This window comes from Pseudorasbora parva, chromosome 3 (assembly GCF_024679245.1).
Source record: "Pseudorasbora parva isolate DD20220531a chromosome 3, ASM2467924v1, whole genome shotgun sequence".
Lineage (NCBI taxonomy): Eukaryota > Metazoa > Chordata > Actinopteri > Cypriniformes > Gobionidae > Pseudorasbora > Pseudorasbora parva.
In genome coordinates this window covers 6,458,998-6,482,982 of record NC_090174.1, presented here as the reverse complement: position 1 = coordinate 6,482,982, position 23,985 = coordinate 6,458,998, and the positions used below count along the sequence as shown (strand labels likewise).

At 38.7% G+C, this 23,985-nt stretch overlaps 1 protein-coding gene across 1 annotated transcript in view; it reads right to left on the bottom strand.

The window, feature by feature from the left end:
- Positions 1–23,466, bottom strand: part of arhgap31 (Rho GTPase activating protein 31) — a 40,636-nt gene extending 17,170 nt beyond the window's left edge. Inside the window, exons 1-6 of the mRNA XM_067437690.1 lie at positions 22,840–23,466; positions 12,239–12,341; positions 11,977–12,121; positions 10,477–10,559; positions 7,006–7,113; positions 6,567–6,709 (exon numbers count right to left, since the gene is read on the bottom strand). Of these exons, the coding sequence (XP_067293791.1) occupies positions 6,567–6,709; positions 7,006–7,113; positions 10,477–10,559; positions 11,977–12,121; positions 12,239–12,341; positions 22,840–22,939 (682 nt within the window). The 5' untranslated portion in view covers positions 22,940–23,466. The remainder of the gene's footprint in view (positions 1–6,566; positions 6,710–7,005; positions 7,114–10,476; positions 10,560–11,976; positions 12,122–12,238; positions 12,342–22,839) is intronic.
- Between the last annotated feature and the right edge of the window lie 519 nt (positions 23,467–23,985).

The window sequence follows — 23,985 nt, the reverse complement described above, 5'->3', positions numbered from 1 at the left end:
TTTGCTCTCCTTTCTTTCTGGCCAGCAAATTTCTCAATTACTCTCTGATTAAAGTCAGTCATCTCAGTGACAAGTCTCTTTTCCATGGAGAGCAATGCAAGTGCATTCAGCCTCTCCTGGGTCATGGTGTTTCTGAGAAAAGTTTTTATTCTTTTCAAGGTCGAAAAACACCTCTCACTCACTTTCAAATAAGAGACAGTGAAAGCAAAAAAAGGGCAATGCTACCGTCACATCCAGTCAGCCACCTCCTTTTCTCATAACGAGAGCAGGTGAAGCTCCGAGTGTAGCTTCGTCCTCTGTCACTGGACTGCTGCTGAATTTGTAAATCGGGCTGGTCCGGTCCGAGATCCTTAATTCTTATTTTTTCTTCCATAGAACGCCTTGTGAAAGGATTTTTTTGTAAATCAATCACAGAATTTAGTTTGACTGCTGCCATCTCTACGAATGTTTAGGCGGGCGGGGTCGGAGTGACGTTGTCACCAACGCTCTCTCGCAGTAGTGGCCAAGAGCGTAACATTGAATGACAGTTGACGAGAACCAATCAGATTGGATCAAAAAACATGTATGCAATTCTGATTCGCCAGGGACGCAGCGACCTGCGCCCGGAGGAGAATCTTTAAGAAACCAATTAGAGACCAGCTTCAGGTCACATGCTGCCCGACGATTTATCATAGACAGTAAAAGAAATGGACGGAGCGTTCCCATTGACGTCTACGGCGAAAGAATGAAGTCAACCTAGGGGCACTCACTTCCTGATGGCTGAGCGAACTGCGCAGGCTCAGACTGAGCTTGACGACGTAGATGTGACGTGAGCCTCCTGTCTGACAGCTGTGAGTCTTCTAGTAGATGTGGAAAGTGAAAGCTGAATCACGTTGTTTAAATATTTTCTCCCGTTGCTTTTGGCTCACTATGGGCTTCTCCCCATTCTTCCCCCTTGACTTTATCAGACTAGTCTCCAGGACATGTCTCCACGTCCCCCCGATTGTCTCATAGACAGTAAAAGATTGCCTGCGAGCGTCTCTTCAGGTCTATACGGTAATTTCTCAACTGTGCGACAGAGTCGCGTTGGTTATGACGCAATCGTTAGCCTATTTTTACAAAAACAGCTGCTGCGGGGCGATAGTGTAAGATACAAGGTAATGGAGCCTTTTATACATTGTCATGTTTCTTTAGAAATAATCAATGGACAAATGGAGTCTTTAAACGCCTCAGATGTAAAGTTATTCACTGTCAAAGTGACTCAAAAATGAATGGGAGTCAATGGGATGCTAACAGCAGGTGATGGCTTGGTTAGCAATGGCCGCCCCTAGGGGTGGAACGCTTTCCGAGCGCTAGATTACCCCCTTGCGATTTATGGACTGAGATAGACATCCATTTGTCCGGCGTCCCTCGCCCATGAAACTGCATGAAACATTAAAAAACATATAAAATAGTTTTTTTTATTAAATGCTGAGGCTCTTAATTACCCACTCATACATCATATGAGTAAACTATTTTATTTTTATTTCATTTTTATATAATTTTTGTATACATGTATATTTCTGGAATTGTGATGGGGGCGGCGCCCCAGCGCCCTCTATTGACAAGCCGCCACTGCGTCTGAGCCAAATTTTGCAAATCCTGAAAGATTCCTCAGATCCTAGGCTAAAATCGGACTTCTTTGATCGTTAGTTTGACATGTTCACAGACAGCCGATTAATGACCGTTGCGATCGTATTTGACCTCAGACGAAATTATGGCTGTGTCAGAAGATTTGGTGCACAGTCCTGCAATGTGACTTCTTCTATGATGACCAACGCAAGACAAACCATGACCAAAATGAGCGCTAGAGATTTCATTGTAGTCACCATTTCAATCCTGCGTGTAATGCAGCTCACCGTTACCGAACGCATCATTGATTGATTATATAAAACTCCGGACGAGTTTTGTTTTGTTGAGTATCATACAGTCTGACATTAATGACAACTGAGATCTTACAGTGTGACATTGCTTACAGCGTGGATCATGTACAGTCTGACAAGCAACAATCGTAAAGGACTGTTATAAATCGCACACTATGCACCTGGCTTAAGCGGTCTAGCCCAACAATGAAAAACATTTTTCCTTCTCCAACAAACTTTATAGTTGGTACAATACAGTCAGATAGGTGATGTTCTCCTAGCTCCAAGCTTATGCTGCCTTCATGCCGTGTCATAACCGTAATTACAAAATGACAACCCGTGATGTTCTGCCCAGAGCGATTTATCAGACTCGGATTTAAGCATTTCTATGTCAACACTATCAACCCTGCAATTAATCTGCAGCAGGCAGGTGGTGCAAGTAAGAGCTCTGTAAGTTGTTTGTGTTTATTATTATTATTGTAATGTCATGTGCTTTGAGACAAGGTCATTTAACACTGTCTCTTGTCTTGTGACGTATGCAGATTCTGCTGTGTGCGTTCATGTGTTTTGAAGGAGGCGTGGCTTTGGAGACACTCTAAAGGGAGGGTGGGATCTCATGCTTTCAAAGCTAGGTAGCTTGGAAGTTTGGAAGTCTTCAGCTTTGTAATCAGCAGACGATGGTTCTTCATCTTCAGAACACAAATTAAGATATTTTTGTTGAAATCTGATGGCACAGAAAGGCCTAGAGCCCTGCACGGGCCTCAAATCTAGGCCCTAGCCCGGCCCTGGCCCGAGACGCTGAGGCCCTAGCCCGGCCCGTGTCCGACAGCTTATCAAAATTCTCGGCCCGAGTCCGACTGGAGCCCGTTTTTTTTTTTTTTTTTTTTTTCAGCCATTAAAATAGTTCTGTTTTGTTTTTAATGTCAAAGTAGTTATATTTCGTTTCGTTTCTTTATTGAGTTAATTTAGAAAATGTATAGAGCATTTTTTTGTTTGTTAAATTATAGTTTTAATTTTTTTTAAGTGACGACCAAGCGACCAGCGGCCGACAGTGAGTTAACCGCATATTAAATCTATTTAGTCTCTCAAATCAACTCTTGACTTGTCTTGCCTATAATAAAATCCATAAATATAAAACACTTCAAGCATCACAATGTTAGTTAATTTCGCCAACTATTACCACCAGTAGCCTAAAAGGCATTTTTGACGAGCTGAGGCTGATTCTGCTCGCGGCTCTCGCAAACGGAGCTAAACAATCTAAAAACAAATAATAAAAAAAATAACATGCAGGTTGTCTTATAGCCTATCTTACACCTACGCAAAATGAATATAAATCCGATCTTCAATTCCCGTGGTATATGCTCATTTAACGGAGTTTACAGCAACGGAAGCAAAAGATTCAAGATGCATTTTATTCAGCAGCTTATTTCAAATTCAAAGAACACATAAGAAAGCGCGCACTGGTAAGATCATAAGTCTCATTCATTTTTCTATCTATCTGACTACAACATATAGCCCATAACACGCTCTCACACGTTTATTTTTTAACCGTTTGCCAGGAGTAAAATGTATACATGTGGTTTAAACAACCAGATAGGCTACATTTACATTTGTCCAGTTTCGTCTGAAATGCTTTCATCCTTCTGAATTGGTTTGTTTAGTGATCGGACTACATTGATAGCCCTGTTCATTAATAGCAGCAGACGCCCCGCGGATGACACGCAACAGAAACGCCACGCTCACACCACGCTTGCAGTGTGTCTCCGGCCTTAACTCTAGCAGCTGCGCTGAAGAAACGCGGGCTGCTGCTGCTGGCGCGGACTCTGAACATGCTCTGAACACTGTGCGAGCCATCTTGACAGTCGCATTAGCTATTATGGTCTCGTGTTCACCAGCGTAGAACATCTCATTGTTCCTTTTAATTAATAAAATAAATATAAAAAGAAGGAGAAGCCTAAAAAAGGCCCGAAGCCCTGCCCGCGTTTTAGGTATGACGTGAAAATTGGCCCGAAGCCCGGCCCGAGGGGCGTAAAAAAGTCGGGGCCCGTCGGGCTCGGGCATAAATGCAGGGCTCTAGGCCTTCATTTACACCAATGTCATTTCCTCTCTCAAGACCCATAAAGGCCCTAAAGACGTCGATAAAAAGCCCATCTCAATATAGTGGTTCTACAATCATTTTATGAAGAGTAGAGAATAGTTTTTGTGTTCAAAACCCCCCCTAAATAAAGACTTATGTGATGGGCCGATTTCAAAACAAAGATTCAAACAGTTATGAATCAGTGTATCGATTCATTATTCAAGTCACTTGTTTTCAGCAGTTTGGTGGTTTGACACACGATCCAAATCATGAATCGATACGCTGATTCATAACTGAAATCGCTGATTCATAACTGAAATCGCTGATTCAAAACTTTGTTTTAAAATCCCTCCATCACTAGAAGTCATTATTTTTTTTATTTTTTTGCACACAAAAACTATTCTCGTCGCTTCATGAAATGTATGGGTCTTGAGAGAGGAAATTACATTGGTGTCAATGAAGGCCTTTCTAAGCCATTGGATTTCAACAAAAATATTTTCATTTGTGTTCCGACGATTAACAGAAGTGTTACTGGTGTCGAACAACATTAGGGTAAGTAACTGACAGAATTTTAATTTTTGGGTGAACTAGCCCTTCAAGTGATGTTCCTTAACAGCCCAATTTCCAATAATACCGCTTACAGTTGACCGTGGTATATCTAGCTGGGATGAAATTTCACAGACTGACTTATTCCAGAGGTGGCCTCCTATCCTAGTACCACGCTTGAATCCACTGAGTTCTTCAAAACAATTTTTTTTTACAAATGTTTGTAAAGACAGACTGCATGGCTAGATGCTTGATTTTATACACCTGTGGCCATAGGTCTAATTGAAACACCTGAATTCAATAATTAAGAGGTGTGTCCCAATACTTTTGTCGATATGGTTAATTTAGACCAGGGGTCCCCAAACTCGGTCCTGGAGGGCCACTGTCCTGCAGAGTTTAGCTCCAACTCCAATCAAACACACCTGAACCAGCTAATCAATGCCTTTATAGGACCTAAGATTGATTAGCTGTATCAGGTGTGTTTGATTGGAGTTGGAGCTAAACTCTGCAGTACAGCGGCCCTCCAGAATCGAGTCTGGGGACCCCTGATTTAGACTCTAAAGCCTAGTTCAGACTGCTTTTCAAACTGCTTCTCAAACTCTATTCACACTGCATGACTATCTGGGGTATCATTCAATCACTGCTGTGTTCACACTGCACGATGGTTTGACGACAGAGGAGTTCACACTGCATGACTGAACAAGTGGAAGAATCGCCAATCACGGACAACTCTCTCTCTGGTGCGCAAACTATGTTTCCAAAACTACACGTGCAATGTGACAAGTAAACAAAGTGCGTCACATCACATGTGCGTCAGACTGGAGTTCTCGTGCGAGACTTTGAATTGTTATTAAAAATGATAAACTGCACAAAGTTTGCTTCAAATTGTATGTGCACTGATTTGTGGAGAAAAAGAAAAAAGATTATGGCGAAGGATATTGTTGGAGAGACAGAGGGAGCCAGGATTGTGTTCTGCAAACACAGTTTGAGGTAAATAAACAATTTTGTAATGTGCTGCTGCTGTGGCTGGATGTGCAAATGTTTGGCCTTTGTTTCTGTTTGATAGAATTGTAAATATATCTATTAAAATACTGATATTCTGCTCTATAACTCCTCCCTGAACCTCCCGCTGCCCTGTATCTCACTCTTTTATTGGCTGTCGGTCATCGCCGATGTAATTTTTAGTCAGAATTCATTTCACACAGCAGGAGTTTCAATCACCGACAGGTCCAGATATTTAGCATGCCAAATATCTCACCGGCGTCGGTGACTCGTTTGCGATTCTCTCTGATCGGGTCTTTGATTATTCACACTGCGTGATTGTCACTCGCGTGCACGAGCACCGATTTGCCTATGATCTTGGGCATTTGTTGGCGATTTCACAAAACCTGTCGGCGACTCAAAATCGGGGCAAAAATCGGGCAGTGTGAACGAGGCTTAAGGGGCTCAACTCATTTAGTTTTCAACTGAAAACAGAATAATTTACACAACAACAGCGTTTTGGAGGCCTGAAAATGAAAACGGATTTCAAAGTGCAAGTTTTTGAAAACAATACCATTATCATCTCTGTGTATAAACTGCAAAATTTCACATTCGTGAAAACGGTGACATCATATGTATTACATGTTCAGTCTATAGGCGTGTATTGTTTATTTACAGTGACCACCAACTACTGGCCTCCCAGCAGAATACAGCGGTTGTAGTCATTTTCGCGGATCTGTGTGAATGGGGATTGTTTAGACAACGTTGGTGTCTGTATGCAAAAAAATGCAAAATTAAAACGTTTCTGTATTTAGTACATTGTTGTTTTAAATAGAAAAAAGTACCCTAAAATTGCTTTTAAACAAATCAAAGCCGTAGTCAAATTTGATCAAATTTAGCCTGCCTAAAAGATTTAAAGTACTTTTTCCATGTTAAGGCAATGAGCAATTTCAAAATGGTTCGCACAGGATAAATATTGAGTGTTTGGAAATATTGAATGTCGTTAATACAATATGTGATTGGGGAAAAGGCAATAAAAAACACTACAGACTAATGCTACTACAATTTAATGCTAGATGTACCTTCTCTGGGCTTGGAGGGATGAAATTCCTGGTTGAAGATTTGCTCAGTGTGGTTAAGAATGAACTCCACAATTGACTGCTGGACCCGCACCTCCTGAAATGCTATATCGCCATTGCAGGTCGGCACCTCCACCTCCTTGGAGCTAGACCAAAAGAAAAAGCATGTTTATTTGGTAGATTTCAATGAAGATAGTGAATAATCATCCACCTTTGAGAGGGATAATAGCATGTAGCTTGGATTTCTCTGAAGAACGTATCCCATTCATCGTCAGACAAGTATAATAATACCATGAATATGATAATCATATATTTGTATAGTTCCTGTAGGCCTCACATATTTGTGGTGTAACCAATTATATGACTCTCATTCAGAATTATGTACAAGTAAACAATGGATAATTAGTGTATGAAATGAAAGTAAACCCGCTGTGAGACTCACCGAAGTAGATTTGGAGCCCACACCAGGGCAAGATTACGAGCATGCATGTTGGTTTGGTGACTGAGGGTAGCTAAATGTGCCAGATGTTTGGTGAGGTATTCCAGAGTTCTAGGAAAGCAGAACAAAATACAGTCATAAAGCCATTCATATTTAATTTTATGTTCAAAGTCACTGTGCATTCTCATTATCATGTCTTCATTTCAAATAACATAGTTGAAGTCAAATCATTTAATTTCAGGCTTACATTCTTTGACTTGATATTTTTACAACATCAGATGCAATGAAAGTCTTGCACTTTTTTATTTTATGTAGACCTGTATAACTTACTTTTCTTCCAAAACAAAAGGAGAAAATTAGACTAATGTGCTCTTTTCCATGCAATTCAAATGAACAGAGATTGCAAGTAAAAGAAAGCACCTTAAAAGTATCATAAAAGTGGTTGATATGACTTGTGTATAAAGTCTTTGTAAGTCATATAACTAAGTCTGATGAACAGACTTATATTAACTTTTTTTTATTTTATTTACTATCACAAACAAGTTGTGTGTTTGGAACTACAGCTCAAGTAGACAAGTGCATACTTGTAGTATGACAAGTGGACCTAAAGTGATACTTCACTGCGATTTTTCAAAATCCTTTGCGAATGTTCCTTGTCAGACTGTACGAACATGATCGCTGCTGTAAGCCGTGTCACACTGTAAGATCTCAGTTGGCATTAATGTCAGACTGTACACTAGTCGAGGCGTGCTAAAACGCGCGCAAGAAAACTCGTCCAGAGTTTTATATCATCAATGAATGACGCGTTTGGTGACAGTGAGCTGCATTACACGCGGGACTGAAATGCTGGCTACAAAGAAATCTCTAGCTCTTGTTTTGGTCATAGTTTGTCTTGAAAAACGGAGATATTTGACTGTCGTCATAGGAGAAGTCACACTGCAGGATTGTGTGGCAAATCTTCTGACACTGCCAGAATTTCGTCTGAGGTAAAATTTGATCGCAGCACACATTAATCGGCTGCCGGTGAACATGTCAAACTAACGTTCAAGGACGTCAGATTTTAGCCTAGGATCAGAGGAATCTTTTAGGATTTGCTAAATTTGCCAAATCGTGGGCAAAATCGCACAGTGTGCACCCGGCTTTCCTCACTCCCAAGTTGTTCCAAACCTTCAAGTCTTCATTGTGCTGAACACAAAAGAAGATTCAGTGGGGCAAAAAAGTATTTAGTCAGCCACCAATTGTGCATTTTCTCCCACTTAAAAAGATGAGAGAGGCCTGTAATTTTCATCATAGGTACACTTCGACTTTGGAATCACATTGTCTGATTTTTAAATAATTTATATGCAAATTATGGTGAAAAATAAGTACTTGGTCAATAACAAAAGTTAATCTGAATACTTTGTTATATACCCTTTGCTGGCTACGACAGAGTTCAAACGTTTTCTGTAAGTCACCACAAGTTTTTTACACACTGTTGCTGTTAGTTTGGCCCATTCCTCCATGCAGATCTCCTCTAGAGCAGTGATGTTTTGGGGCCGTCGGTGGGCAACTAAGATTTTCAAGTCCCTCCAAAGATTTTCTATGTGGTTGAAATCTGGAGACTCCAGGACCTTGAAATGGTTCTTATGAAGCCACTCCTTCGTTGCCTGGGCGGTGTGTTTGGGATCATTGTCATGGTGAAAGACCCAGCCACGTTTTATCTTCAATTCCCTTGCTGATGGAAGGAGATTTTTACTTAAAATCTCACGATACATGTTCCCATTCATCCTTTCCTTTACATGGATCAGTCATCTGGGTCCCTTTTCAGAATAACAGCCCCAAACCATGATGTTCCACCCCTATGCCTCACAGTAGGTATGGTGCAACTCAGCATTGTTTCTCCTTCAAACACAACAAGTTTAGTTTTTTCCGAAAAGTTCTATTTTGGTTTCATCTGACCATATGACATTCTTCCAACTCTCTTCTGGATCATCCAAATGCTCTCTAGCAAACTTCAGACGGGCCTGGACATGTACTGGCTTAAGCAGGGGGACACTTCTGGCACTGCCGGATTTGAGTCCCTGGTGATGTTTTGTGTTACTGATGGTATCCTTTGTTACTTTTGTCCTAGCTCTCTGCAGGTCATTCACTAGGTCCCACCGTGTGGGGATTTTTGCCCACTGTTCTTGGGATCATTTTAACCCCACGGGGTGAGATCTTACGTGGAGCCACAGATCGAGGGAGATTATCAGTGGTCTTGTATGTCTTCCATTTTCTAATAATTGCTCCCACAGTTCATTTCTTCACACCAAGCTGCTTACCTATTGCAGATTCAGTCTTCCCAGCCTGGTACAGGTCTACAATTTTGTTTCTGGTGTCCTTTGACAGCTCTTTGGTCTTGGCCATAGTGGATTTTGGAGTCTAACTGTTTGAGGTTGTGGACACGAGTCTTTTATACTGATAAAGAGTTCAAACATGTGCCAAACAAACAAGTGGGAGAACTTGCAGTATTGGCGGGTGACTAAATACTTTTTGCCCCACTGTATTATGAAGACTTCCATAGTATGAGGGGAAAAAAATACTATGGAAGTCAATGTCTGGTTACTAACATGCTTTAAAATATTTTCTTCTGTGTTCAGCAGGTTTGGAACAACTTGAGGGTGAGTAAATTTGGAAAATGTACATTTTTGGGTGAGCTAGTCCTTTAAATAGGCCAGGTTCTTGAGCAAACTAATTAGCATTAGAATGTATTTTGTAGAAGATTTTTTAATAGTACGCATGTGCATATGTGTTCTTTGTTTTATTTTTCGAAATATACTACAATTTCAGGAACCACACAGCAAACATGAAGAACCGAGCATGACGTAAGAGGGAACTTCGAAAAAAAAATTGTTATAGAAATCAAATGTGACTAATTCAATCTCCAACTGATTTATTCACCACCTGTGTGATGTTATTAACAACAGTTCTTTTTTTTTAACCATCTTGGTTTGAATATTGGATGAGTGGCAAAGTTACGACGGTTTCGAGAAACAGTTGTGACTACCTAGTTAATTTGTCAAATAACGCATCATACCATGGAAGAAAAGCAGCAACATACATCGCTGTACGGAAAACGTACATCAAATCATACCTCAGATTTTGCAAGCTGCAAGTCAAATGATTCATCGGATATAATTTATTTTTGGAATTGATGAATTCATATTTGAATAGCTTCTACCGCCACGTGTGAGCTAGGTCTGATGTCAGTCAAAAGCAAATCAAATATTTTATGATTCTGTTGAAATGCTTTTTTTTAATGCCCAATTCTTAATAGCTTTCATTATACTAAAATAAGTCTCAAGGATATTCTTCAAATTTGTGCTGTTTTTCTTCAAAACAGAAGTCATATAGGTTTGGAATGACATGGGACTAAATAAAGACAGATAAAGAGAAGAACGTTTACAGATTAACAACATAATAAAATAAACCTCAGCACAATAACGTCAGCTGTACCTGAAGTGCGGCATGGGAAGTTCTTTTATGACACTCCTGATGTTTTGGAGCTGCTCCTGCTCCTCTTTAATGGACACGGCATCCTTTGCACAAAAATAGAGATGGAGGAACATTAATTCCTGGATGCTGGAGAACATTGTTGTCTTTTATTTTATTTTATTTTATTTTATTTTATTTTATTTTTTTATCTATTAATATGATCTTTATGGATTACCTGGACATATATTTATAGCTAATAATCATTTCAAATATGGTAGTTGGTGGTTAAAGTGGTCCAGATGAAACAATATTTGAACAACTACAGGAAAACGTGTATGTTTTTCTATAAACTATATATAAGCACAGACCATTAACTTTTGTTTTTAACTTTGTAATGCCTGACATATGAAATAATAGTTTTTGTAGTTCCATTTTTTTTTGTTATTTTGTTAATGGAAATGTTTATTAAACCTTGAGACAATATATATATACATATATATATATATATATATATATATATATATATATATATATATATATAATATATATATATATATATATATATATATATATATATATATATATATATATATAATGATAATGATACAGCAGGCTATTATGGCTCATATAGTGCACTAGAAAAATAAATTAAGCCCCTTTCCAAGATTTACGCATTTAAATTAGTAGTAAAATTCCATTAAAATTATTCATATTATGAATTAAGAATTTTAAATGAGTAAAAAACAAAACTAGAGCCTAATGAAACATTTTGTATAACATAAAAAAATAAAAGATGAAAAAAATATGAGTCACGTAAACTCAACCCGATCACACATAAATGCGTATAAATAGTACGAGTGTGCAATGTCGTGGAATGTATACGCCAAAACTCATTTTGGCGTGCATATGATACGCTGTTTTTCGCGTGCATATGATACGCACTTTATGGCGTATATATGACACGTGCTTGGGTAGGTTTAGGGTGGTGGGGTGGGGAGTTCATATGTATAATACGCCATAAAATGCGTATCATATGCACGCGAAAAACAGCGTGCCATAGACACGCCAAAATGAGTTTTGGTGTATACATTCCACGACATTGCACACTCGCACTATTTATACGCATTTATGTGAGAATACCCTGGTAAACTAAATGGTCCATTCCAATGTTCCATTAAAATGTATATATTTTTAATATATCGTTTTAATTAACCTCTAATTAATTTTACCCATTTAAATAAATAAATACATATATATAAATTTATTCTTGCATTAAAAATCAGCCAGAATTTCATAGCAAAAAGATTATAAAATGCAAAACGATAATAAAAGGCATTTTTTCCACTAGCTATAAATAGAATTCAATTGCATCAACATTTTCCAAACTTGTATCCAAACAAATGTTTTGTACTTTTTATTTTAAGACACTAGGCCACTGTATCAGATGCAATCTATCATCTTGGCATTCTGCTCTAGTTTAGCCCATCCTCTCTTTTTTGTTTTTCTTGCTCACAAACTTACTGTAAATTTCTTGTAGAGTTCATAAGTGAGGAGAGGGTTGGGCAGCTCTCTGAAGTACAGCTTACACAAAGAGCCAACGCAGTGGATATCCTGAAGATATACTTCTTTAGTGAGGTCAGGACAGAGCTCGGAGCAAAACTCCTGTCTGCATGCACACACACAGAGAAACACATTTACTATAAGGAATTGATTATATAAATGATGTAAGCAAGGGCATCCAACACAATCGTATGCATGAGGTGGTGTCTAAAAGCTGGCCAACCTGAGTCTTTGAATGTTAGATGTGATTCCTGAGAGTCTGTAGATTCCATCCACAATCCCATGTTCCTCTATGAACTCTGCACAAGTCTTCAGGACGTGAGGAACTAGACAAAAACAGAACAGATTCTCCAATGATCATTCAGATATATCAAAAATATGAATATATGCAAAGCATTTATTATAACTTATAGACTAATAGGTAGAAAAAGCTGGATGGAAAAGGATAAATAAGAACATTTTACATATTAAGGACTTAAGGAAATCATGATAATGAGTCTGGGGAAATGTACATGGTTTGGTTGCGAGCACTGATAAGTCAAAGGAAAATTTTTAGAGCCATTTTTCATCCTATCTACAGTATTACATGTGTAAAATGCCATTTTACTTAAAATAATTCATTTTATCCTTTTTGGCAGAAAGTGTAATCAGGTCTTTTTTGACATCTTGCCATCAAAATGAAGTCACCATGGACTATGATAGCAACTAAGTGCATGCCAATTTTGAAGTCTATTGGACCATCTGTACTCTAGTTTAAGTCATTTTCATGTTTTATGTAGTTCCCTAAGAACAAAAGAGAAAACTATATACACTCACCTAAAGGATTATTAGGAACACCTGTTTAATTTCTCATTAATAGAATAATCTAATCAACCAATCACATGGCAATTGCTTCAGTGCATTTAGGGGTGTGGTCCTGGTCAAGACAATCTCCTGAACTCCAAACTGAATGTCAGAATGGGAAAGAAAGGTGATTTAAGCAATTTTGAGCGTGGCATGGTTGTTGGTGCCAGACGGGCCCGGTCTGAGTATTTCACAATCTGCTCAGTTACTGGGATTTTCACGCACAACCATTTCTAGGGTTTACAAAGAGTGGTGTGAAAAGGGAAAAACATCCAGTATGCGGCAGTCCTGTGGGTGAAAATGCCTTGTTGATGCTAGAGGTCAGAGGAGAATGGGCTGACTGATTCAAGCTGATAGAAGAGCAACTTTGACTGAAATAACCACTCGTTACAACCGAGGTATGCAGCAAAGCATTTGTGAAGCCACAACACGCACAACCTTGAGGCGTTTGGGCTACAACAGCAGAAGTCCCCACCGGGTACCACTCATCTCCACTACAAATAGGGAAAAGAAGCTACAATTTGCACGAGTTCACCAAAAATGGACAGTTGAAGACTGAAAGAATGATGCCTGGTCTGATGAGTCTTGATTTCTGTTAAGACATTCAGATGGAGTCAGAATTTGGGGTAAATAGAATCCTCTGATGGCTACTTCCAGCAGGATAATGCACCATGTCACAAAGCTTGAATCATTTCAAAATTGGTTTCTTGAACATGACAATGAGTTCACTGTACTAAAATGGCCCCCACAGTCCCCAGATCTCAACCCAATAGAGCATCTTTGGGATGTTGTGGAACGGGAGCTTCGTGCCCTGGATGTGCAAATCTCCATCAACTGCAAGATGTGATCCTATCAATAAGGGCCAACATTTCTAAAGAATGCTTTCAGCACCTTGTTGAATCAATGCCACGTAGAATTAAGGCAGTTCTGAAGGCGAAAGGGGGTCAAACACAGTATTAGTATGGTGGTCCTAATAATCCTTTAGTTGAGTGTGTGTATTTTTATATATATATATATATATATATATATATATATATATATATATATATATATATATATATATATATATATATATATATATATATATATATATATATATATATATATATATCCATCCATCCATCCATCCATCCATCCATCCAATTTCAAAAACACTTGTACTATGAAGTGTCGCAGAGAAGCTGATTCCCACTACCACTATATATATATACCGGCGTGTGTGTGTATATATATGTGTGTGTGTGTATATATATATATATATATATATATATATATATATATATATATATATATATATAATACTCATTAACTATCATTGCAAAATATATAAGAAACATATTCAAAGTCTTTGTGCATTAACCTTTTAAATAATCTAATATGTATTTCTGTTCTCTCTCTTTGAAACTGTAGTGTTTCATGTAGACTACAGTATTACACCGTCCTTCCTTTATCCTGTCAGGCTGCTTATTGTGGAGAAGGTGGGCCAGGGCAGGAAGTTAAAAATGGTTTGTTTGTTTCAGAGGAAACCTGACACACCCAGGCCTTGCAGCTGGTATTACTTATGACACTTCCTCTTATTCTAAAAGGCCTTTGGAAAGTTCCCACCCAACTTCATCACTTCCTAACCATACCTTCAGCCATGAAGCCATCTTTGAGCTTTGTTTAGGTTTGTTTAGAGGACACTAAACAGACATTATCATAATGTGTTAGCATTTTACAGTAGACTATTAATCCTGAATTTTATCATAGCATGTCATTTCATAACCTGTGCTTATTTCTACCATTGAACACAAATGGAGGAATTATGTTCCATACTGTAAAAAGGGATTTTTTGAAGTTAGATCTCAGAACATTTGACAAGAAAATAACATTTCAATATTTCACATTTAATTCAATGCCGTCTCTCACACACTTAATTCAAGGGCCCACACACTCTTGTGGGTTTATTAGTAGTAACAGTACTAGTAAGAATGCAATATAAATGATATATTTAAAATTACATCTTATTTCTGCATTTAGATGAAAATGACATTTTGAAATGTTATTTTGCCTTTTGTAATTGTGACTTATTTATCATTTAATGTCAAAGAAATGTCATATAAAAAAGGATTTTCTATTGAAAGATATATTGTATTCGAATGATTGTGCTTCCCCCCACCCCACCCCCACCCCCTCATATCCCCCTGAGACAAGAGATTTTATTTCTGGAAAAATTCCTCCCATGAGGCAAATATCCTCAATTTGCGCCATCAGAGGAATTGTTGGCCAGAAACTAAAGACTACAGCCAGCAGAGGGAGCCATTTCCACATGTTTTTTCTGAGACTCCCTCACATAAAGCACATATTGAACAGACACGGTCAGTTTTTAATTATAGTGTCTGTTCTCTGACTGAAGTGATTTGATGAAAATGATCGCGGTGGCGGTGGGAAAGTGATCAGTGATTCAGTAATCTAGTAGCGATGGCTTTAGGAATGGCCTCACAGGGCAGCGAAGCATTCTGGGAATTGTTGTCATTCATCCCCATGAGACAAAAATACGTTTTCTGTCTTTTCTCAGTCTAGAAAGCACTAAATAAAAAAATAATTTCACATTTCTACTACAGTAATGACCCAGTTTAAATACAGATTCATCTTCCCAGCGCTGAAGTACTCCTTTCATTTTTGTGCATGTGTGCCAGAAAAATGTTCAGAAGACGGACACAGAAAAGCATATCCTGCTGTTGTTTTCTTTAGTTTTCAAAATCTTGACATTTTGTGGTCATTTTTAATGTACACAAATAAAAGGTCTATAAAATAACAGAGTATTAAGTTTCCACTTCTGAGGAAAAAATCCAAGTGATCGCGCCGGCGCATCGCATGCGCTCATATGTCAGTTCCTCTGCCAATTTGACATCACAGCCTGTTCATTATCAAAATAAAATACAGTCAACCGGAAATATACAAAGTTCTGCAAGCTTTATGTTCACAGCTGCTGAGAGCGAATTCTAGCACGATGCTTTGGTCATGAAGTGCAAGATGAGATGTGTAGTTAAACTAAACAGCTGTGTTACGATAGAAGTTTTAAACGAGTGACAGAAACAATCAGTTTGGAAAAACTGTATCAACCAATGCTCAGCTTTGGGAAGGGAAATATGCAGGTCATGGAGAAGGCGATGGAGATGAGAAGTAAGTATTATGCTATTTAACACAGATATGCATATAATTAAATAGCTGACAACGATTTTGGATCGCTACAGGTGGGCCTGTATGTGTGGTATGGTAGGGGGCCTCACCTCATATTCTACCCCTTTAGCCAAAATGATAGGGTCTATTCAATATGTTGACAATTTAATTGAAGTCAATATCATCAAACCTTCTTGGCACTTATGTCATGATGTCCTGACATGCAAGAACCAATGAGGTTTGATGTTATCATTATCGATGTCGTGTGATTTGATTTGACAGTGAATAATAACATTTTGGCCTGTTCATCATACAAAGTGTTTGTACCAATTCAGAAACCACTATGGATTGCTTTCACACAATGTTTGTGTCTAATTTGGAATTTAAACTTTGGATCGGATTTTATTGGAGTTTGCTTCAATTCACTTTTTATTTAAGCCTAATTCTGAGCCACAATTCAATTAAATGTAACCTCATTTAATTATTATTTTTAAATTTGGACTAAACCGCTCAATTGATTAGTTTTACAATCTTTTTATGAACTTTTTAAATCGTCAAAATGGTAGTTGCGTAGCTGTCAATGGTGGGACAGAAATCGCTCAGATTTCATTTTCATGAACGAAAGTCTCATGGGTTTGGAACGACATGAGGGTGAATAAATGACAGAAACTATCCCTTTAATACTTTTATTAAGCATGATGCAAAATACTTTGTTCACATGAATGACCAGCCACTTTGATGGGTCGAACAAGTTTTTAATTTTAAAAACACTAATTTAAAATAATGAAATAGCACTCTCACTGTAGGAAAAAAAACATTCACCCTAAACCAATGAACCATCCAGAGTCTGAGGAAGTCCACACTTCCCATGCCTAATCTACTCTTATCTACAAACTGAAGCACAAACCTGGAGGGATTTTCATGATCAATACACTTTAACTACAGAGAGATCAACCTAGACTAACTGAAAATCAACACACACGGTACAACACATCCCCTATGCAAGCTTGTTTCCAAAACAGAATAACAAAATAAAAGTAATTGTGACTTTATTTCTCGCAATTCTGAGTTTATAACTCCTAATTCTGACTTTAAGTCTCGCAATTCTGACTTTATTTCTCACAATTATGACTTTATAACTCGCAATTCAAACATGTTCTTCAGATTGTGAGATATAAAGTCAGCATTACAAGAAAGTCAGAACTGTGCATTATAAACTCACAGTTAAAAAAAAAGGTAATTGCACATTTTTATGTCACATTTTTGTTATGTTTTTTACTTTTTTCTTGCGATTGTAGGTTTACATGACACAATTCTGCCTTTTCTCAGAATTGTGAGATATAAACTCTATAGTTATTCAGACTTCCAACTTCCAATTGGAAATTTATGTCATGCAATTCTGAACGTTTACCCTTTTTCTAGTGTTAAAAGTCCAAATTGTGAGAAAAAAAATAGCAATTACCTATTTTTTATTCCGTGGTATAAGTATGAAAAAAGTAAAGTAAAAATTGTGAATGGGGAAAATCCAAATCATTACTATTCAGACATTCTGCTGGGATGCAGTGAAGACCCCCGACAGAATAAATGAATGAATGATTGTTCTGTGAGAAGAAGATGACTAAGAGAAGCTCTCATTTTGACCTGCCGGCAGACTTTTCTAGTGTTTTACAATCAAGTGTTTTAAATCCTGCTTTTTATAGTCAATCCCACTTGGAGGAGATACTGTCATTGAAAAGCAAATAATATCTTGTAGAAAACACTAACTGTTCTGTATGTTATTTCACATATGGGATACTGATGTGCTGGTGTCCAAAAGAGGCTTCTTTACCAGCTTAACCTGCAAACGGTCTTAGAAATTCATAGAGATTGCAGGCCTTTCATGATGGTAAATACAAGAATTCATCCAATATGTATACAGACATTGCTGCCCATCTCTTGCCAAAACATTGCTTTGGAAACACTATTTGATGTCATAGGTTTGGTGGATGTTACTTGGCACTTAATTCTATTCATAACGTGTAAAAATAAGTATAAAAAAATATTTTGTGCTCTTAATCATAGTTTTCACGTGACGTAACACCATATAGGAACACCCACCTGGAGGGCAAAAGTAGCCTAACAAGCACATCAAGATGTTTGGTCTGGAAACTCACCATTGACAGCTCAATCCGAGGGGCGGATAAACGAGACACCCCTCGCTGCAGCCTGTAGCACGATGACGTTGCTGGATGGATCGTTATGGCAATGTCATTCATACAGATCTCTGAGTTAATTTATCATGCGTATGTGCTAGTCTTAATGTATGATCATTGTATATAGATGATGTTCTAAACTGTGTAGGCCTAGTTGTAGTACTGATAAATAGTATTAAGTAATTATTGATTAATAAAACATCTTTTCATAAATGTGATGCTTAAATTATCCTAGTTTCGCTGTACATGCATGCAAAACAGTTAATTTTTATATATTCTGATCATACTTGCTGTTGAGTGGAAGGAAAAATGAGTCAAGTAGCCTAATTGTCTCTGTAATTTTAATGCAACACGATCTGTAAAGAACTTTAAAATACCAGTAGCCTACACATTCAAGGGAAAATGCAAAACGTGTCCTGATGGCGTGAGCATGTTATTATCGTTATTTTTGCGCGAGCGGTTCGAGTATTTATCTATCCAGCAAAACTCTTCTGTGCATTCAATGATGTCCCCAAAACTCTACTGCGCATGCGTATATGACGTCATCGAATTGTGAATGAAACCACCGCGCATGCGCGTCCAATACGCGTTGGATCTGATCCAGTACGTCATCGTGCTACAGGCTGCAGCGAGGACTTCTTGGGATAAACGGTTGTCTTTCAAACTCTCTCTGCACGCGATTGGATAGCGCTACAACCAACCAGAGCAACGAAGGTGAAGCGGAGCTTGTTGACAGATTAAACTTTCGCCGTATCCGGTCGGCAAAACTCCGAACACATCTTCCCTTCTTAAGAATGACTTCAGTGCCGTTCTTTGTTCTTTTCTCAGAGAAAAGCTTAACTCCAAGTCTTCCAGAGTCGCGGTCAAAGCTGATTCGAAAGACCGCCGTTCGCCAGTTTCTGTGTTTACTAGTAACACGCAAGCGCAACTCGGCCGTCATTATGTTAAGCTCCGCCCACCGATTCTATACACGATGTGATTGGCCCTACCAGAGTTTGGTTTTTACAGCTCAGAAGAGTACTGAGAGTTGCTAGACCGATACTCGTGGCAGATTAGATTTGCTGCCGCTAGGGTGTGCGTCTAAATTTCTAGGCTAGGGCAAAAGGGTTTTTTCCACCATTATCCACCAGTCATTTTTACCAGGTTTTTAGTAAGTTTTAATGTAGTAAGACAGCGATATTAAAATACCATATTCAATATATACATTAATGTTGCATACTTTATACAGGCAAGCAAATGAACACAGAATATTAATGCAACACAAGGTTTCTCAATAGGTGTTTCCCCATCAAATACCATTATAAAGAAAAAGTTTTGCGTTCATATTCTTGGCTCATCTGCTCGCCTGTATAGTAGTCATCATCAAAAAAGTGTAAACTGAATTTAATCTTTTAATGTCAATCACAGTACATTAAGGCACTTTAAGGGTGGGTTGCACTAATAAGGATTCTTTAGCCTGGCATCGGTTCATCCCGATCAGCCCTTTAATTCTAACATTTTTTCTACATGGTTAATCTGTGTTTAATATTAAGTGGTGCAACACAACTCAATTAAAAATAAACCCAGATCAACAAATCGTAGATTAGCATTAAACTGCCTAATTTAATCCTTATTTGTGCAACTCACCCTATAGTGTTTTTCACATTAAGCGTTTTAAAAGCGTCCCACTGTTTTTAGTGACAGAAATACTGCAGCAGGTGCTGCATTTGGATCATTTGATCATGGCCAAAACTTGAATCTTGTTCACATATTTTTGTTTTTAAGATGGAAAATTGACAGGCTTGTGCTGCAGTTCTGTGGAGTTCTATGCAAAGCTGTTTTGCCATTTCAGGGCTCCACGACAGTCACGTGACTGAAAACTATAAATAATGGCTAAATATTATTAGCCAAAAGCACCTGTGGCATGAGAAAAAAACAACTCCATAACATGTTTAAGCAATGATAGAAAATCAATGAGGTTTTTTTGGATTTTAGTATGAATATGTTAGTCCTACTGTTATCTGTAAGCTAGTGTGCTCCAAAAAAGTGTGCAAAACAATGACAAAATTCACATTTAGAAGATATATGCATTCTAACGTACAGTCTCTCACTTCAGCCAATAAGGATCAATGATCATGACGACATCAATCTGCACTAAAGTTTCTCATCAGATATTTTGTCCAATCAAATGCTTTCTAGAATCTGAAGCCCTGCGCCCAACATTATAAAAATCGGTCACTTGTTCACTCATTTACTGTTTTCTACATGATGAATGGCACATAGTGCACAATATAGGGGATAGGGAATTATTCAGAAAGTGTAAAAATGCTTTCCATTGGGGCAAAAAAAGTCTGGTTTTATGTTACGCTAACCACCACAGCTCTAGCCTGGATGCCAGCCGAACTCAGCCCTGCCCACAACATTTGAGCTCAGGCAGTTCGGTCTGGACTCGATCCATAGAGAAGTAATTATGCCCGAACAGAAACTGTTCAGACCAATGGAATCATCAGGGCGGGCTTTAGACGATGACGGACAGATAATAAGTAGCATAATCATCGACGTCATCAAAGGCGCTTGGGTTGCATTTGTTCAAATCCTAAACGGAGAGCTTGTTCATATATGCACTCACCTTCACTATTTCTCTCAGTAATGATGGTCATGTTTGTAAATACTCTGTGCATCCTTAATTTTTTTTTTTTTTACAACAACGGCAAAGATCGTTTATTTCAGCGAGCGTGCAGCAGGGTTGCCAAGTTTTTACAACAAAACCCGCCAACTACCAGCCCTAAACAATAGCTTCTCAGGGGTTCTCCGGAAAAAAAAACGGCATTTGGGGGGTAAAACGTGTGTTATTTTGTCAAGGTTGCGGCTAATATTCGCATTCATGTGTCTATATATCACATTATAGTCGCTTCAACCTGCGGACATCGAAAACAACCCGCGGAAAAGAACGCAGACTTGGCAACGCAGTGCAGTTGAGTTCTGTTGACATTTGACAACTAACGTTATGCGTCACGTTGCTCTGATTGGTTGAAGGTCTATCCAATTGATGTCTTTCCTGGTTCGGCTGAAACACGCCCCATAATCTCAGCCCAATGGAGCAGTTTCAGACTCATCATGACCACATCAGGCTACCACAGTTCTGGTCCAGAGATGATAACACAGAGCAGATCATGTGATTGAGTCGGAACAGACCAGAAAACGTATATCAGAACCATTTTAATTGTGTACAGAATGCTGTATTTTAAAACAATATGGAGGAGATTAGGAGGAAACAGGCTTTAACAAGCTCAACGGCTCTGGACGAGCTGTGATATAAACTAAACGCTTTTGGCTATTTTTAAAAAGGTAGGAGCTGTCTGATATGTCCCGCCCTCTCTTCCTGTTTCAGTGGAAATTACGTCAGCACACTGAATAACTGCTGCACATTTCAAGACACTCCAGTAGGACTTTAATCGCCACAATAAAGAATGATGTAAGCATTAGTAATAATTGTTAACAATTGTGTTTTCTTAGTTAAAAGTAAACAAATACAAATGTAAATAATATTACGATGGAATATAATCTTACTTCAACACAAAAAGGAATACACATTCTTTAAAAAAAAAATATATATAGAAAGTTTCCATTACATATCTCAAGAGCATTTAGAGTCATTCTTGCCTCGATGATCAAAACATGTGAGCAGACAGGATTTTAAACAAAAGACTGTTTCACAGTTACAGGCTTCAGTTGAACTCGGTCAAGTCACATGGATCTGTCAAACTACGGGTGGCACCACACTGTTTCCAGATCAGTTTTGTGTTCTGTCTCTTATACTGTATGAGCTCAGGATAGGAGAGGAAAAGCTGCTTCTGGATCAGCATGAGGAGGTGAATCATATGCGGTTATGGTTGATAACCATAACAATTTATAATCATAACACACACTGAAATGTATTTTAAGGATGGGGAACAAAAACTCCACTTTGAGCTAACAAATGAAGAATGCCTGATGGCATATTGAAATGTTATGGACATGATTGAAATGATTAAGTCTCAATAATACACAATCACTTTTAAAGGTGATTTGTAAAAGAACAGCCATTGAAAGGGAATATAATGATGTTTCATAAACACAATGTCTCCATTTAACATGAACAGTATGTCTTTAAAATCTAGTCCTCCCTTTTCTCCTCCTTTTTTCCCCCTTCCTCTTCCTCTGAACATTTCCTTTGCTCTTTATTTTCTTTTAACGCTTATGTGTAGGGCTATTCGGTAACTCTAAGTGCAAAACAGGCTAAGATTACATTCACATTTGTTTTATAGCCATTCACACACCCAAAGTGGAGACTATTAGGCAATACGTTACTGTTAAATGGTTAAAGGCAAGAGGAAAAGTGTCCACCGCAAAGACTCAAAAGTTAGCCAGACTCTGAATAAAGTATCTTCTGTTCAATCGCACAAAAACACAGACACATCACCCAACCAGCACTCAAGATGGGTGTTGGTTTATTACACGTAGCTAATGTTTACGCAGAGGCCCAGGCTCTGCTCCGGCGTGGGTCCGTAATAAAGTAAACTTATTATGACTGCTGGGGCTTTGAGAAAAGGGGCAGCCGTTCTATGAATGGCAAGAGGAGGAGTGAGTATGGAAAAGAGGAATTTACCGTCTTGTCCTGAATTCTGCAGATGTTCAGTCAAGTCACAGCCGAATGCATTTTCAGTTCCTTTCCTTTTGGACTTCAGCTTGGCAGCCTTATTCTTCATCAGGCTTCCGTAAAGTATCCAGATCAGAGTAAATTCACCTTAAAATCAACCATTGGTTCCCACAACGCATGGGATGGGAAGGGGGGGAAATGCGGTCAAAAAGAAAAAAAGACACAAATCAGGAAGTCCACGGTGTCAAACAAAAGAAATCATCCGCTCACATCTTGACTGAGCCACCAAAGAGCTGGTGTGGGCGAAGAATTCTGGAGCGGTACACGCCCAACGTCACTTCATCATCAGGGTCTCTCCCCCCTTATGCCTCTGTCCAGAATGTGAGGTGAAATTCTGTGTCGAGTCTGAGGGAAAAAGTTACGGGACAAGCTTCTGTCCCACCAAGAAGCTTTGCAGAAGAGACGCTCTTTCCACTTCAGTCGGTCTGTCTGTCTATGTCCTTTTTCCCTCCACGTTGTTCAGGAGGTCATCGTGCTGATGTTGAGTGGAGGCTTGAAATGTCAGAACTTTTTTTGCAAAGGGGAGGGCAGAGGAGCGAGGGGAGGGGAGAGAAATAACTGCCTGCTTATTCTTCACCAGTTTGGACATTACCGAACCCCTTTCACCCAACCCCCCCGACCACCCCGTTTTCTCTCTTCCTCCCTGCTTTTTTTTTTCCTTTTCTTTTTTGTAGCCATGGCTCCAACAGGAAACCTGCTCTCTGGCTTCCTGAACGCTTCCAGAATACACAATTTCCTGTAAAGGGAACCTTGTTTGGAAAACAAAAACAAACTGAGAGAAGGACATTGGGGAGGGAGGGAGAGGGAGAGGGAGAGGGAGAGGGAGAGAGAGAGAGAGAGAGAGAGAGAGAGAGAGAGAGAGAGAGAGAGAGAGAGAGAGAGAGAGAGAGAGAGAGAGAGAGAGAGAGAGAGAGAGACACTGAGAGGGTTCAGAAAAAAACTGGACAACATTAAAGAGCAGATGAGAGAGGGGGAAACACAAGGTTCCCGTTAACCACGGCTAGTTAGCCATTTTGAGTGTTTCTTCAACTATAGGCTCTTCTGTGTCCCACGGGCTGATTTTTATTAAAACCAACCAATTTTCTGTTTTGGAAA